We start from the raw sequence: 16903 nt of genomic DNA, 5'->3' as shown, positions 1-16903 counted from the left end.
CTGAGACTACAGAGTTAATTCCAGGTCAGCCTGGACCAGAGTGAGACCCTACCTCGAAAAAGCAAAAAAAAAAAAGTAAGTCAGTCTTTTCTATGATTTATTTTATTTATGTATGATTTATGAGAGAGAGAGAGAGAAAGAGAGAGAGAATGGGTGCATAAAGGACTGTATCGAGTGAAACAAACTCCAGATGCATGTGCCACCCTGTGCATCTGGCTTACGTGGGTCCTGGGGAATCACACTTGGATCCTTAGGGTTCTTTAGATATCCTTACTTGTTAAGTCTTTTGTAGGCATGTTTAGGCCAGTGTTTTCAACTAAGTACTACCCATTAACTGGTGACCTTTAATAGAGGGGAACAGTGATAACTATCATATTTGTTTGGTATTTCAAAAGGTGTCCTATCTGAGCATGCTTTATTCCTTCAGATTAAAGTGTCTTCACATAGGTTTCTGAGAGTCCTTGAGCTTTCTTAGGAGTATGGATATTGCAGCCATATCTATCTAAGGAGGGAAAAGGAGGGCTAGGGGGAGAACTCTTAATGACAGCACTTCAAGTACTAGCAGAAACAGATGGAGTCAAATTCTTGGTTTGGTTTAGAGGTGCCTCATTCACCACCTTTCAGATAATGTCAGCCAATATCTTCTACCTGAGTAGAAATAGCAGCTTTGACTGCCTAAAATAGCCTGTAAGTAACTGAACTAAATTCCTCCTGCTGAAATACGAGTCCAATTCTTAGTCTGTCCTCATTACTTAAACAAATGACTTGGGTTCCATAACACCAATTAAGCTGCAATACATGCCGAAAAGCTAACAATACATGAACCAATAAAACAAAACATATTTTAAGCAGCGGTTCCATAGCTACACATGATAGTGCTAATAAAAGCAATCAATTGGCCAATTCCATTTTAAATAGCTACCATAGGCTGATGCCCATTAGCTTTGCATCAAAGCACAGAGAAACAAGCAAATTAATCCATGCAAAATTTGCCATAGTTATTTTGTTAGCCTCTGATGGGCTGTTTGGTTATGGTGACACATGGCAACTACATATAAGGGTTGGCTATTAGCATGGGATTCTTTTTTATTTTAGCAATTAATTATTAGTGCACTTTTCTATTTTAAGGAAGAAATTTGGGAGAAGAGAAATAATGATTGGCTCACATTCTTGTAATCAAAGTAAGAGCTCATTTGATACACTCTTCTCAATGCAGACTGCCAGTAACAGGATGTAAATATGTAACATGCTGTCTCTGGAAACAGGTCCAAAAAAATTTCTCCATTAATGAGACTCTACATTCACTGCCCTGAGCTGGAAATCTGCTTTTTATATTAAAGTGCTGAGCACAGTCACCAAACGGGGGAAGGTCAGTTTTGATTTATGACTTTGAAGATCCTCCCAGCTGAATCATAACAAAATAGGTTTATTTCATTACAAGGAGTAATTCCTTGTGACAGACTACTTAAGTACCAACTTATAATATCCAATGTTCAAGGTCTCTCTTAATTAGGAAAAGGTACATAAGTCCAGCACCAACAATTGGAATTATGCTGACTGGGATGTGCTTATGTCATTGTAATTGTAGCTACAAATGCAAACTAATATAGTTCCTCAAATGCATGGCAGCAAGTGGGAAGTTCAGCAGACAGAGTCATTCAAGTCTTCAAAGCTTCTAAGAGTATTAGGAATACAGCATCAATGCCACTGATCCTCCTTCCATGGAAGCAAAGATTATCAGTGAGGAAAGGGTTCCTCAGTTCCCTGTCTGAAACAGGTTATCAGTCTTCTTTGATGGAGAGATCAATGGAGTACAGTTTCCAAACACTAAGTGTAGTGGATGGAGAGGGAAGAAGGTGAGACAATAATTCAGAGCATTCAGAGAATAGTGTCATGATGTGTTTGGAGGATCAGTATTTTTGTTTGCTTCCTTCCCACTGGTGAATGACCACCCAGAAGCTGTTTCAAATTATGTTTGGCTTTGGCCAGTGAGTTCCTCCATCCTAGCCATCCCAAAACATTTACCTAGTAATAGAAAGTGTGGCTTTTATACAGCTGGCTGTTCATTGTAAAACTGGTTGGGTTGACACAACTACTCAACTCCAAAAAAAAAAAAAAAAAAGAAAAGAAAAGAAAAAAACCCTAAAAAACAAAAACCCTTCAAACGGCTGTTTCCTACTGGCAAACTATGAAAGTCTCAATGGAACCAAGTGCTAGTTTTCAACTTCTCAACTGAACAAGCCTTTTAATTTGGAAGCTAATGTGCCAGATAAATGCTAAATTAACTATATAATTGTTTTATTGTGAATATAGCTAGGGCTACATGTAGGGGTGCTGTAATCATTCTTCAATAATTTGAAAAGCTATTAATGTTGAGAATTAACTTCCACTTACACGCCACCCTTGCCCAGAGCTCTTACACAGCAGGTTGTATGTCTGGGGGTGTAGCTCGGTCAGACAACCTTGTACACTTTGGTTTGGAAATTAGGCTGGAGAGTGGTTCTATTAACCTTTAGTTCTTGTAAAACTCTCACCTAGCTCTTGGTTCCTGTCTGACTATGAATCAATTTGGCTGTGGTAATAGTGCTGCTGCCCTTTTCTTCTCATCGCTGAGCATTAATAAGTAACCAGAAAGGCAGGCAAAGAGATGGCCATTATCTGGGGTTAAAGTTTCAACAGTAATTGAAGTGAATGGAGAAAAAAATAATAATTTGAGAGAAAGAGACAATGCCAAAATAGTTTTAAAAGCTAAGGACAAGCTAGGCATGGAGGCTCATGCTTATAATCCTAGCATTTGGGAGACTGAAGCAGACAGGTTATTACCATGAGCTCATGGCCAGCTTGGTCTCCATAGTGAGTCGAAGACAGCCTGAACTATAGCATGAAACCTTGTCTCAAAAAAAAACAAAATACCCCCCCCACAAGGGCAGGGGGGACAAAAAAAAAACAGAACAAACAAAAATAATAAAGGTAAGTAAGCATGCCAGCAGCATTCCTTTCTTTGGGAGGTGTCAGGCTTCTTATGACAAGTCATTTTCAGGATGCTTAATACTGCTGGGTTGAAAGGGAGACGAAGACATTTGGGCTCAGAGTGTTGAAAGACAGAGCCAATAGCAGCTTGTGGGAATTAGGATGCAACTCCATGGAGTGCACACTATTTGACTAGCCTCTTCATGTAAACCACAGGCATGGGCCCCAGGGTTTGTTGCATTTTATTTCCATCACTGGGTGGAGGGGCATGAAATGGCACAAAGAGCAAAACTGGAAGAGGAGGCCATAACATCTCTCTGAAAATGGAACGGGTAACATGTCAGCATAAAGCTACAATTTATTCATGTATCTGCTTAGCTAAGGCTGACACATAAAACTAGCATAAAACCTCCAAACCTAGGAGGCAAACACTTATCTCATTAAGTCAAAGACCATTAACTTTCCATCATCATTTGGCTGCATGCTGTGCTATGAATAAATTAAATGTGGATTAAGCATTTTTCCAGTTGTTGGTAGACACTCAATATACCAGTGCAAATGCCACGAGTCATTCATACACCAAAATTATGGGGGACAAAGAAAGTAAAAAAGGAGAGAAACCTGTCCTTTGGCGCTGGTGCAGCAGTAACAGATCCTGGTAACCACTTTCCAAAGTTACAAAGACTTGGGTGGTTGTCTACATGAATCATATTTTCCCAGAGCTCCAGGACCAACGCAGACATCAAAGGCTTTGTGGAAGCAATACATTTGACAGGGTGCCCTTGACTGTCACATGTGACCCATTTTCCATTTGTTCTGTGAGTCTGTCAAACTGGCCCAAAGCAGGACTACAGTTGACTTCACCAAGCTTAGAAGGAATTTAAAAACTATATGTTTTTGAACAGGATAGGTCTAAAGACAAACTCAGGGCAAACTTCCTTTGACTGAATCCTTTTACCTTCCTACATCCCAAACTGGTAACATTAGTCATGGCTGTAATTCTTTGAAGAATCTCTTGGAAATTGGTGACAACTAGGTTTCCAAAAATAATGGAGAAAATGGATAAAGTCAGAGGAAGCTAAACACATAAAACATCTCATACTGTTCACAGGAATGTTATAAAGGTTCAGGGTGGCTTGCATTGAATTTTTTCACAAAAGTTAGTGAATAAGCAAATATTTGATTTTGTCACTGTGCTTGAAGAAATATAACAAAGAAAACAGGCCCAGACGATACTCTAAAACAGTTTCTATTGCCCAAGCTTTATCAGGGAGACAGCATGACCCTGAGTCTCCTCCCTATCGATGCAGCTACAGCCTGCTTGTAAGTTATCTGGTTAGTGCAGCAACAGGGAAAGACAGCTTTCTATTCTACATTTGTACTTGCTTATTACTGATTTATTGCTAAATAATTTTCTGTGCATGCTCCAAATTATGTAACCTTAGAAACTTGTAACTCACCAATAGTATAATGAACTCAAGGTGATGTCAAACTGCCTGCTATACTACCTATAAAACCCCTGAGCTTTCACAGCTTAGTAGTTAGGCTTCGGAAGTTATTTGTACAAGTCCATATTGACATGAATAATTTCTCTGATTCTCCACTCCATCTCTGTGTGGAAACACCATTGTGCCCTGTGCTCACAGAGAATGCTGGCCCTTTAAGCCACCATTACTGTGCCTTTGTTGTGGCCAGGAGTGGCAGGTAGGTGTCATCCAGCCTTTGTTCTGGATCCAGACTCTGTGGGCCATGGCCTGTGCTATTAGACTGCACTCTGCCAGATGGACCTGATGAGGAGATTTGACAAATCATCTGGGACTCCAGAAATTTGGTATGAAACCCTGGGGTGCTCAGTCAGACTCATCAAATTGATGGAAGAAAGAGATTGATCACCTCTCTGCAGTGACTGTGACTGCTCACTTAGGTCACTTCAGTGAGAAGTGGTCATCTGGAGTCTGTGGTAGTCATTGTGACTGTTTAGTTGGGTCATCTCAGGGGAGGTGGCCATTTGGATTCTGTATGAAAAGTGCACTTGGTATGACTGTGGGGGGGGGTGCTCACACACACATATATATATGTGCATGCCCAGGAAGTCTGCATTTGTGTCTTTTCTGCAAATCAACACGGTGGGGAATTCATTGTGGGGGGAATCTTCTACCAAGCCCACTGTCCTTGACTACATAATAGAACAGAAACATACTCCCAAAGAGACTACTCAGGGGATCATGACATTAGGACGACACCAGGAGAGTTAAATATCCTCTATGAATTAGGATGGCAGATTTTAATGTTGAATGGGCCCGAGAGTGTAAGTATGAGTGTAACTAAGATCACAGACAAAGAAAATGCAAGATTTCCCCACCCTTAGGAAGAAGAATTTGTAAGACAGTGAGGTTGGGGAGCTATCCTAGAGTCCTGAGAAAAATTCAAAACTCTCCCTGGAATAAGAGGGGAAAAGGCTCAGCTGGAGTCAGACCAACTTCTAGGCCATAGGCCCCTCTGACACACACGACTCCAAATATACACTCCACTTAAAAGGGAGGATTGAGGGGCTGACTGGATGGGCCTGGGAATGGGAACGGCTAGGCCCAAGGCCAAGGAAATTGGGTGGGAAGACAATGCTGTGTGGGCTACGGGGGAGTTCCATTGCTCCACAGCCTGACACTGTAGAAAGGGTTAAACAATGGTAGGAGACAACCAAGATGAAAGTCTGGCTGTGGATTTATACCCAGGCCTCTGAGCTTAATATGGATGAGGTGCTTGGGACAGATCTGAGGGGTTCTCATCCTAAAATAGTTTCTAGCTCTAAGCTAACACCAGGCGTTCCAGCCTTTGTTTCTCCATGACTTTTGGTTCTGAGAGAAATGTTGTATCTGTATCAAAGTTTGTTTTTTCTCCCTTACTCTGTACAAACTGACAAAAAAAGAGAACTGGGGAAGAGCATAGTACAGATTCCCCCTAAGGGTTATGCCATCCTACTGCGCTCCTCAGGGGCAAGAAGTCAACGCGGAATAGTTAGGCTCTGAGGTCAATCCCAGGCAGATACTAGACGGCAGGGGGAAACTTGTCTGTCTAGCTCTTATGTGCTGTAGCTGGGGCGGATCTCCAGGACAAGGACAAAAACGGGGAAATACACATGAGCAGACACCTGCAGTGTGACATTTGGTACTTTCCCTGCAGAGCTTGAGATGCAAAATGTCTAGGTGGCCCTGGGAGTTGGAGGGGAAGCCTGACCCACAAATCTCATTGCTGAACAGAGAAGCAAGGTACAGACCACGCTGGGTTCATGCTGCCCCAGGGGAATCCCTGGTGGCTCTGCTTCTCTGGCTTCCCTGCCTTCTGGAGTAAGGGGCCTTCAAGCGCAGAGATCTCAGGGTGATGATGGGTAAGTTCCAAGTGGTTGAGGACAGATCCAGACTTCTCATAAGAAATATGTTAAAATTGTTTTAAAGTTTACTTATTTCTCTGTTTCTGTGAAACTGCTAGCAGAAAACAGTCTCCAAACTATCTGATGCTTAGATTCTGGAATACTCAATACTGAATTTGTCAGAAATTTTCTAGTAATATTCAGACCTGCTTTCATACTTTCAAAAATGTGTTACAAAAAAAACAAAACCTCATAAGGAAAAAGGTTCCCAAGTCAACAACTGATAAAACTTAAATGAGTATACTGGATAAGTATTACAAATCAAATCTGAGCTATTATTTTATAAAAAGTGATTTCAAAGAGCTTCTTTTTCTGTATTTTTAAAAGTTTTTTCTCAATTTTTATTAGCATTGTCCATTATTATAAAAAATATCCCATGGTAATACCCTCCTTCCCGCCACTTTCCCCTAGAGCTTCTTAATGAAGTTAAAAAAAAAAAAAAAAAAACACAAAACAGTGGTTATGTTAAAAAGTCTTATGAGGGATGTCGGGTATGGTGGCATGGTGACACATGCTTTTAATCCCAGCACTCGAGAGGCAGAGGTAGGAGAATTGCCATGAGTTCAAGAGGTCACCCTGACACTATATAGTGAATTCCAGATCAGCCTGAACTAGAGTGAGACCCTACCTCAGAAAAAAAAAAAAAAAGTCTTATGTGGGGCTGGAGGGACGACTTAATTTAGCAGTTAAGGTACTTGACCACAAAGCCAAAGGACCCAGGTTCGATTCCTTAGGACCCACGTAGGCCAGATGCACAAAGTTGCACATACATCTGAAATTTGTTTGCAGTAGCTGAAAGCCCTGGCACACCCATTCTCTCCCTTTCTCTCTTTATCTCTCAAATAATTGAAATAATTTTTTTAAATAAGTATTATGATAAAGAGTATTCTGAGACATTGCCTCTCCCATAGAGACTAGCTGATATATTCATAACCCCATTGAGGAGGGCCTCAGTGGGACGGGGATGCATATTAACATAAAGGAATGGGGCCAACATGTGATTTAGCTAAAATGGTTTTCAGTGAAAGTTTTTGTTAGTAATTATAATGAGATAAACTGGTTATAAAAGAATAAACCAGAAAGGAAACTTTAAATGTTGTATGTTAATTGTTTGATAAAATAAAAAAGGATTATTACAGAGTGGTTACCTAGACTGTAAGGTAAAAAATATATGTAGATAAAAGGTTTCAGTAAATTTAAACAGAGGCTTAAAGACATGTATAGATGTGATATATACTAAGGGACAAATTTAAATGCTATCAAGACTTAACAAAATATATAAATCTTTATTTTCTCTCCTGCTTCTTGTCACCCAGAGACACCTCTGTCAGATAAGATTTTTACCAGACAAAAAGACACAACAGATAATCTGAGTTTTAAAGTGCTTGATCAGATTGCATTCTTTGGGGCATAGATGATATTAGAGTTGCCTAATATGAATGGGTACCTACATAGGAATAGAGATTAGCCAAAGAAATTTTCAAACACACATGTCAAGGTTTTATACTCTCTTATCTTTTCCTGATATAGAATTTCTAGATTATGTTAGCTGATTTAAAGTTGTTGGTAAAATATTGTTTCCAGGACTTCTAACATGTTTTGCCTATACTTATAACTGATAGATACTTAAAAGGTAAAATATGTCTGCTTTCTATGTTCCAGACATGGCTTACCCTGTCACATGACAACTAAAGTTAAATGTTAATCAGAATGATTTTAAACTTTCTGTGTCATTCTCTACCCAGATCTGTTTTGTTAACCAGATATGTTCTGTACTTATTTGACTGAATTTGTCTTGCTAATTAGAAGCCTGCAGTCTCTGAGTGATTAATAACTATATGTAGAAGCCAAAGCCAATTGGAAACATTGGAGTTTAAAAGGACAACCAATATTCTTTGGTTCTTGCTCCCAGATCAAAAGGGCACAGGAGATGACAGGACATTTCTAGCTTCTAGCCTCTGTTAAGTTACCTGACTTCTTGATCAGGGAAGGCATGGAGACCCAGACATGGACTCCAAGTCAGTGCATCTGTAACAGGAGAGTCACATTGGCAGAAAAATCAGTCCTGCAGCCTCCCAAAAGAGCAAGGGCCTCTTGGTCAACATGGCCTTGACTTATCCTAGCAGATGACACAATGCTGAGAGTAGTCGAGCTCCGCACAGGTCCCTCAAAGTCTCTCTCCTACAGAGCCATTACTGACCTCTGAAAATGCATCACTTTGGGCTGCCTGCATGATCTTAAACACCCAATAAGAGAATGTGACCACAAAATATTACAATATAAAGATTCAGACTAATAGGTCCCCTGTCTGATGCCAACCAACAATACAAAGCTCTCATATTGAGTCATGTCTTCTTCTGCCTCTACCTGGTCCTGATTAGTCAGCCACTGTTTGCCTTTAAATTAAAAAAACCCAGAAATTAAACCAGGTATGGTGATGTAGGCCTTTAATCCCAACACTCAGGAAGCAGAGATAGGAGGATTATTGTGAGTTCAAGGCAAGCCTCAGACTACATAGTGAATTCCAGGCCAGCCTGGGATAGAACAAGAAAATACCTTGAAAAAAATTTTTTTAATTGTTTACCTAATGGTTACTAATTTTTATTGGTCCAGTCTCTCCTTGTTATGCCTTATTAATATGGAAATGTTTACTCTGTCTTTACTGTTAAAACACGTAACTGGGGCTGTAGAGATGGCTTAGTGGTTAAGTGCTTGCCTGTGAAGCCTAAGGACCTCGGTTCGAGGCTTGGTTCCCCAGGACCAACATTAGCCAGATGCACAAGGGGGTGCATGCATCTGGAGTGCATTTGCAGTGGCTAGAGGCCCTGGCATACCCATTATCTCTCCTTCTTTCTCTCTGTTGCTCTCAAATAAATACATTAATTAAATAAACTTAAAACACATTAAAAACACATAACTTGTTGTGGTTTTATAGGATTTATAGTTATCAAATAGTTCTAAATCTCAGATGAGACTTGGGACTTTAAAACAATCTTAAAAGTTGGTTAAGGTTGTGGGGACCTTTAAAGTTAGAAGACCAAATACAATTTATGTTATGAGATGGTCATGAGTCTATTGGGGCCAAAATATGTGGCCCCTTAAATTCAGTCTGAAATTTTAAGTCACCAATAAATGACGCCCTACCAAGAAAGAGGTATGTCATGGGGGGCAAATTTTAGAGTCTCACCCTAAGGTGTGATAAGGACAAATATGCAGCCCAGCCCTAAAATGTAAAACCATTTGGAACTCTGGCTGTTTGTGCTTGCTGATGTTGATGGTATTGGTTGTACAGTGTTTCTTTGCTTAGATTTATAGAAGTGATCCAGATTCTTCTGCCACTGATAGTGTTCCCTTAAAAATCTGTAACACGGGGGCTGGAGAGATGGCTTAGCGGTTAAGCTCTTGCCTGTGAAGCCTAAGGACCCCGGTTCGAGGCTCGGTCCCCCAGGTCCCACGTTAGCCAGATGCACAAGGGGGCGCACGCGTCTGGAGTTCGTTTGCAGTGGCTGGAAGCCCTGGCGTGCCCATTCTCTCTCTCTCCCTCTACCTGTCTTTCTCTCCGTGTCTGTCGCTCTCAAATAAAAAAATAATTTAAAAAAAAAAATCTGTAACACGGGCCGCCTCCCGGCCCGCGCCGCCGCGATGGCGGAGGACAGCGAGTCTGTGGCCAGCCAGCAGAGCCTGGAGCTGGACGACCAGGACACATGCGGCGTAGACAGGGACAATGAGGAGGAGACCGAGCACGCCAAAGGAAGTCCTGGAGGGGATCTGGGAGTGAAAAAGAAAAAGAAGAAGCAGAAGGGAAAAAAGGAAAAGCCAAACTCGGGAGGCGCCAAGTCTGATTCTGCATCTGATTCCCAGGAGATTAAAATCCAGCAGTCTTCAAAACACAACACCATCTGGCCTCAGATCTCAACAGGAGCAGCCATGGGTGGTGATACTATGGAAGGTGAATGGATAGATTTAAGAATGTATCATAAGAGCCCCTCCATCCCCATTCAGAAGCTTCAGGATATCCAGAGAGCAATGGAGCTGCTCTCCGTGTGCCAGATCCCAGCCAGGATCATTGATGAGGCCACCAAGCACAGATACCAGTTCTGGGACACACAGCCGGTACCTAAACTGAATGAAGTCATAACATCTCATGGTGCAATTGAACCAGACAAAGACAATGTATGCCAGGAACCATATTCTTTGCCACAAGGTTTTATGTGGGATACTTTAGACTTGAGTGATGCCAGAGTGCTCAAGGAGCTGTAACACGCTGTTAAATGAGAATTACGTGGAAGATGATGACAACATGTTCCGCTTTGACTACTCGCCCGAGTTCCTGCTGTGGGCTCTGTGCCCCCCAGGCTGGCTCCTGCAGTGGCACTGTGGTGCCTGAGTGTCTTCAAATAGAAAGCTAGTAGGTTTTATAAGTGCCATCCCAGCAAACATCCGAATTTATGACTGTGTGAAGAAGATGGTGGAAATCAACTTCCTTTGTGCTCATAAAAAACTGAGAACAAAGCGAGTAGCCCCAGTGTTAATTTGAGAAATCACTAGAAGAGTGAACTTGAAAGGAATCTTTCAGGCTGTGTATACTGCTGGAGTGGTTCTTCCTAAGCCTGTAGCCACATGCAGATACTGGCATCGATCTCTAAACCCAAAAAAATTGGTAGAAGTGAAATTTTCTCACTTGAGTAGAAATATGACCTTACAGAGAACAATGAAGCTTTACAGACTTGCAGATGTTACAAAGACCTCAGGTTTGAGAGCAATGGAACCAAAAGATGTCAAAGTTCAAGAACTGATCAACAGTTACTTGAAGAAGTTTCACCTAGCTCCTTTGATGGATGAAGAGGAAGCAGCTCATTGGTTCCTCCCTCGGGAACACATTATTGACACTTTTGTAGTGGAAAGTTCCAGCGGGAAGCTGACAGACTTCCTGAGCTTCTATGCGCTCCCCTCCACAATCATGCACCACCCTGCCCACAAGAGCCTCAAGGCGGCCTACTCCTTCTACAACATTCACACAGAGACAGCCCTGCTGGACCTCATCAATGATGCCCTCATCATAGCCAAGTTGGAAGGATTTGGTGTATTCAATGCACTAGATTTGATGGAAAACAAGACATTCTTAGAAAAACTGAAGTTTGGCATAGGAGATGGGAATGTGCAGTATTATTTGTACAATTGGACATGTCCAGGGACAGATTCTGAAAAGGTTGGACTTGTACTACAATAGATGGATGGATATGTCAATTTCCAGAACTTTGATATTCTTGTTTGTTAATGATTATTTAATTATTCCTGGAACTGCCATTCCAAAGAATACAAGCACAAAGTCAGGTGAAAATGAAGTTGTTGCTAACAATCAGAAGAGAGAGAACACCTTGTGACCAGAAAGACACATTTCTATTTAGAATGTTAAAATTCATCCCTTTTCGGGAGTGTATCTACTTGTGGGAGGGATGGAAAGGACTAGAGCATTTCTCCACTACCTAGAAATGACCTAAACCTAAACAGAGGGAAACCACTGCATTCTTGTTCGTTAAGTGGTGGTATGTTTGTTTAACATGACACAGGACCCACCAGGGCTGTCACCTCACATGATGCCACTGGGAATGTTTATGGATCGACAGTGGTGGTATTTGTATGGAGCAATATGAAAATGTGGCAGAGACCAGTACTCACTATTCCTGAAGTAAAGTTACCAGATCAGTAAACACAGATCTATGCTTTCATCTTCAGTGGGGCAGGGCATTGCTTAAGAAGCAATTTGGGCAAATATTAATACACTCTTAGCAGCACAGCCCGCGTTACTGATCAGACTTGCTGCTGTGCAATCTCGATTCTTCCCAGGAATGCCAAGAGTATGTGAAGTAAAGGAAATTAAGTCTAAGGTCAAATTAAATGCCCAGTGGAATTTAGTGCCATCAGGACATGGAAAGTTTGAATGTTTTTATTACTTATGCAAAATTGCACATATTCCTTTATGCTGACTTTAACTTATCATGAATATTGTCATGCTAATGGAAATGTCTTACTTGTAAATAAGTATTCATAATTTTGTTACTGATATTGTTTTTACCTAAAAGTTGGAAAAAATTTCACATTATATATATGGGTGTATAGACTGCCGGTAATCCAAGGAAAAAAACAGATGCTAAATGAGGCCATTAAAACCTTGACTCAGATAACGTAGATACTACTTCCTGCCTTTGCTATACCAGTGCCTCGGCTCAGCCCCGAAAGCTACTTGCAGACAACATGGCATTTCCTTCATGTACATACTGCAGCAAAACCAATCATAACATATAGCAGAGAGGGACCACCAAGTGTGACCCATGGGCTAAGTCTCGCCTGTACAGTATGGCCCACAAGCTGAACGTGATTATTTTGAATGGTTGGGGGAAAATAGTCCAAAGAATGACATCTTGTGACACATTAAATTCAAACGCTCTGTTGGAACATGGTCATATTTTCATTCAGGCATTGCCTGTGGCTGCTTCACTCAAGTTGAATGGTGACAGATTTAGGCTGTGTTGCCTGCAAAACCTCAATTATTTAATGTCTGGCCTCTTTAAGAATTAGTGAACCCCCAAAGGGGTTAAAGCCACAACTTTGCATCTCTGATACTCCCACTAGAGGGGTCATATGAGCGCTACTGTAGTGCATAATTGGGATCAGCACTTTCCTAAAGTCATGGCAGATCCTATCAGACAGTTCAAACCCAATTGCATTACATTCTTAACAGGAGAAAGCCTTCAAGAAACAACTGCCTATTCATTGAAACATTGTTTTCAGAGATGAGCATTAAGTCAGCAAGAGTTCACTTAATCCAGTCATAGCTCTGGTTAGGAATTTTCTCATTCATTTTTCCAGCAACAGGTCATAATACAAATTAGGTTTTCAAATAAAAATTACAATAAAAAAATTCTCGTCAGGTGCTTATCCTATGAGGAAATAGTTACAGTGTTCCTTGAGAGATTAATTTACTGGCTGAACATGGTGGCGCACGCCTTTAATTCCAGCACTGGGGAGGCAGAGGTAGGAGGATTGCTGTGAGCTCAAGGCCAGCCTGAGACTACATAGTGAATCCCAGGTCAGCCTGGGCTGGAACAAGACACTACCTCAAAAAAAAAAGAAGAAAAAAAAAAAGATTCGTTTACTGCATATTCCAGTGGTCATAGAGTTGATGTTTTACTTCATAATTAAAATACAGTACTAACTACATTTTTTATAATTTAAGCACATTACCAATGTATATTTTAAATACAGAAAATAGCACTGAGCTAGCTAGCCCCACTGCATACTTTGGATATATGTTGAATTTTGTAACATGTTAAATTTTGCAAGGATGTTAACCGCATACAGGAAGCAAATTCTTACTATTGGGTTTTTTCTGTCCAGTCAATTCTTTCTTCTAAGCCAAAAGCCAAGTTGATATGAAAAAGAAAAAAAAAAAAAAGACCCCTTGCATCTGAAGACAATGTATTACTTGGCACTTAGTATCACTCCTCTATAGCTGATGATGCTTCTCCAGTTTATTTCATCTTCTGTACTTAACAGAACTGTGTCTATGGCCCATTTTCTAAGTTTGATAGAAAAATGTTAAGTGTTGTAAGATACAGATGTAGCTAACAAGCATTGTACCAGCCTTTTAAACAGTGAATTTATACAAGCATGGACATTAGACTCAATAAACTTTTGTTTTGATATCGAAAAAAAAAAAATCTGTAACACGGTCTGGAGAGATGGCTTAGTGGTTAAGTGCTTGCCTGTGAAGCCTAAGGATCCCGGTTCGAGGCTCGATTCCCCAGGACCCACGTTAGCCAGATGCACAAGGGGTTGCACGTGTCTGGAGTTCGTTTGCAGTGGCTGGAGGCCCTGGTGTGCCCATTCTCTCTCTTGTCTCCCTATCTGCCTCTTTCTCTCTCTGTCACTATCGAATACTTAAGTAAAAATAAACAATTTTTTTTTTAAATCTGTAACACAAGGGGACCTACTATATATCCCTAAGGAGTTGGGCCCATAACCATCAGCAAGATAGAGTATAGATTCATAATACCAGAGTTAGGAGCAGAGCATCCTCAGCCAGTTGTGAGAGATTTCTTATTACCAGGGACGCAGAAAGGCCCCTGAAGGTCAAGTTCCAGAGAACACCTGTCCTTGACAAGGAGACTACGGCCCTGCTCCTGTCACAATCCAAGAATCAGACTGGTCCTCACACAGCAGAAGCCTAAGGAATTCGGCATGGAATACAGGGGTTAATGGAAATGACGTCCATCTGCCCTGCTGATGTTTGCTGGGCCTGGCTGGAAAAATGATCTGCTTCTTACAAAAGCTTATGCCTTATTAGCTCTGTAGTCAGAGACAGTCAGACACATGGTAAGGATGCTGGCTTATTGCATTTGCTGGCTCCCTCCATATTCATGGTCCTTCTGTTTGGTCCTCCCTTATCTTCTCAATATGATAGTCAGCTTTGTTTCTTCTCAATTAAAATCTGTAAAATTTCAAATACTTATACAGGAATATAATAGGGCTAACATTTATGATGATACCAGAGCAGTTTATGTTTCTGGGTAGTATTTATAAAAGACATCAAAAGGTGTTGGTAATATGGCAGACAAAAATAACAAAAACCAGACCCAGATGATACTCTAAAATGGTTTCCATTATGCAAGCTTTACCAGGGAGAATACATGGCCCCGAGTCTCCTCCCTGGCTGTGCAGCTGCATCTGCTTGTATGTTATCTGGTCAGTGCAGCCACAGACACAAACACCCTGAACAAACAGCTTTCTGTTCTAAATTTGTACTTTCTTATCCCTGACTTATTACTAAGGAATTTTCTATTTGTTCCCCCCAAATCATGCAAGTTTAGAAACTTGTAACTCACAAATAGTATAACAAATTCAGGATGATGCCAAACTGCCTGCTACACTGTCTATAGAACCCCTGAGCTATAAGATCTTGGTACTCAGGCTTTGGAAGTTATTCCCCTGAGTCCATGTCAACAACATGAATAAACTTCTGATTCTCCTGGTGCCATCTCTATGTGACTCAGTTTCCTGCAACATCACAACTAAATTCAATTTTCTATCCTTATTTTTCTAATTTTTCAACCACCTAAGTTTGGAGTCATGATTTTTGTTCTTCCTCTTTCAATTCCTTTACTAGATTGTAAAAACTAGTGCATGGCCTTAAAAAAAAAAAAGAGCCAAAGAGTCATTTGCTTAATAAATGGATGAATGGGAGAGTGAATGAATGCTACAATATTGTTTTAAGATAGAAAAAACAAAAATGGGGGAGAATAAAAGAAAAAGAAAAATATTCACCTTCCAAACATTTTAGCTTGACTTTTTTCTAAAAACCAAGGACAGTAGCTCTGTTATATCACATGCCAACCAAGAACAGGCAGAGTATTTCTGAATCTGCCTTTAATTGTAGCAAGGTCCTGGATTTTACCCCCAGCATTGACAAAATAAGTGACTACATAGATGACAGATGATACACAGATGGACAGAGAGGTGAGAGAGCTAGGATAGATGGATGAATAGAGAGAACTATGAAAAATACCTAGCTAAGGCTAAGAACAGTGGTTATACATGTTTCTAAATTCAGTGCTTTAAAGAAAGAATCTTCATTTCATCCAGACACATATGCACATTTCTATGCTATACCTGTCCATCACATGTCCTTGGGGTATTTTATAAGTCACTTTTCAACCCCTGTCTTCCCCTTTGATCTCTTGAACTTGTAAATGCAGCTGATGGAAGGATAATATTTTGGCTTACAGGACAGAGGGGAAGCTCTCTGATGGCAGGGAAGGTGTGGGATGAGGAGAGGCTGGGCCCAGCTTCCTTGCCACCATGAGGCAGACAATAGCAGAGCCAGAATGTGCCCAAACACTGCAAGCTAGGGGTTAGTAAACCTCAGGCTCCACCCTTGGTAACACACTTCCACCAAGAAGGCTCTACCACCCACACTGCCACCAGCTGAGGAATAAGTATTCACAACACCTAAGTTTATGGAGGGCACCTTGCTGAAACCACCGCATGTATTGTCTCTATTTTCATGTTACATTTTGGCATTATGTTATCTTTTATCATTTAGTTTTTGTAATTGTTCTTATTCCCATAATAGCATGATCTAAATTTTACTAATAGAAGAGGTATTAATTACAGATATGGATATTCCTATACTAATTTTCATTGATGCCATTTATATTTGGTCTCAGAAAAAAATAAATGAGTAAATAAACATTTATTTTATTGATATTAAAATGTAGAACTCTTAGACATTAGGCCCCGGTCAAAACTGAAGTTTTGTAAACATCTTAAAGACTTTTCTATTATTAGTAGTAACACGGGACATTTTCTTGGTCACAAATGAAAATGCATTATTGCCATGCACGGCTTAATTTTTATTAGTGCTAAGGGCAGACCCAGAGATTACTAAAGCTATAGTGATATCAGAGGCCCTTCCCAGAGGCAGGGAAAGGAAAGTGGTAGTGTAAC

General features: G+C 40.6%; 2 protein-coding genes across 2 annotated transcripts in view; one reads left to right on the top strand and one right to left on the bottom strand.

Moving 5' to 3' along the window:
• Plcxd3 (phosphatidylinositol specific phospholipase C X domain containing 3) overlaps positions 1 to 16903 on the bottom strand; it is a 201606-nt gene that overhangs the window by 137037 nt on the left and 47666 nt on the right. The window lies entirely within an intron of this gene.
• Positions 10025 to 11753, top strand: LOC101601292 (glycylpeptide N-tetradecanoyltransferase 2-like). The gene is given in 2 exon segments (XM_012947514.2): positions 10025 to 10654; positions 10656 to 11753. Coding segments are annotated over 2 exon segments (1587 nt in total). The 5' UTR covers positions 10025 to 10039; the 3' UTR covers positions 11628 to 11753.

The sequence above is a fragment of the Jaculus jaculus genome, chromosome 13, assembly GCF_020740685.1.
Source record: "Jaculus jaculus isolate mJacJac1 chromosome 13, mJacJac1.mat.Y.cur, whole genome shotgun sequence".
Taxonomy (NCBI): domain Eukaryota; kingdom Metazoa; phylum Chordata; class Mammalia; order Rodentia; family Dipodidae; genus Jaculus; species Jaculus jaculus.
This window is presented reverse-complemented; position numbering and strand designations above follow the sequence as displayed.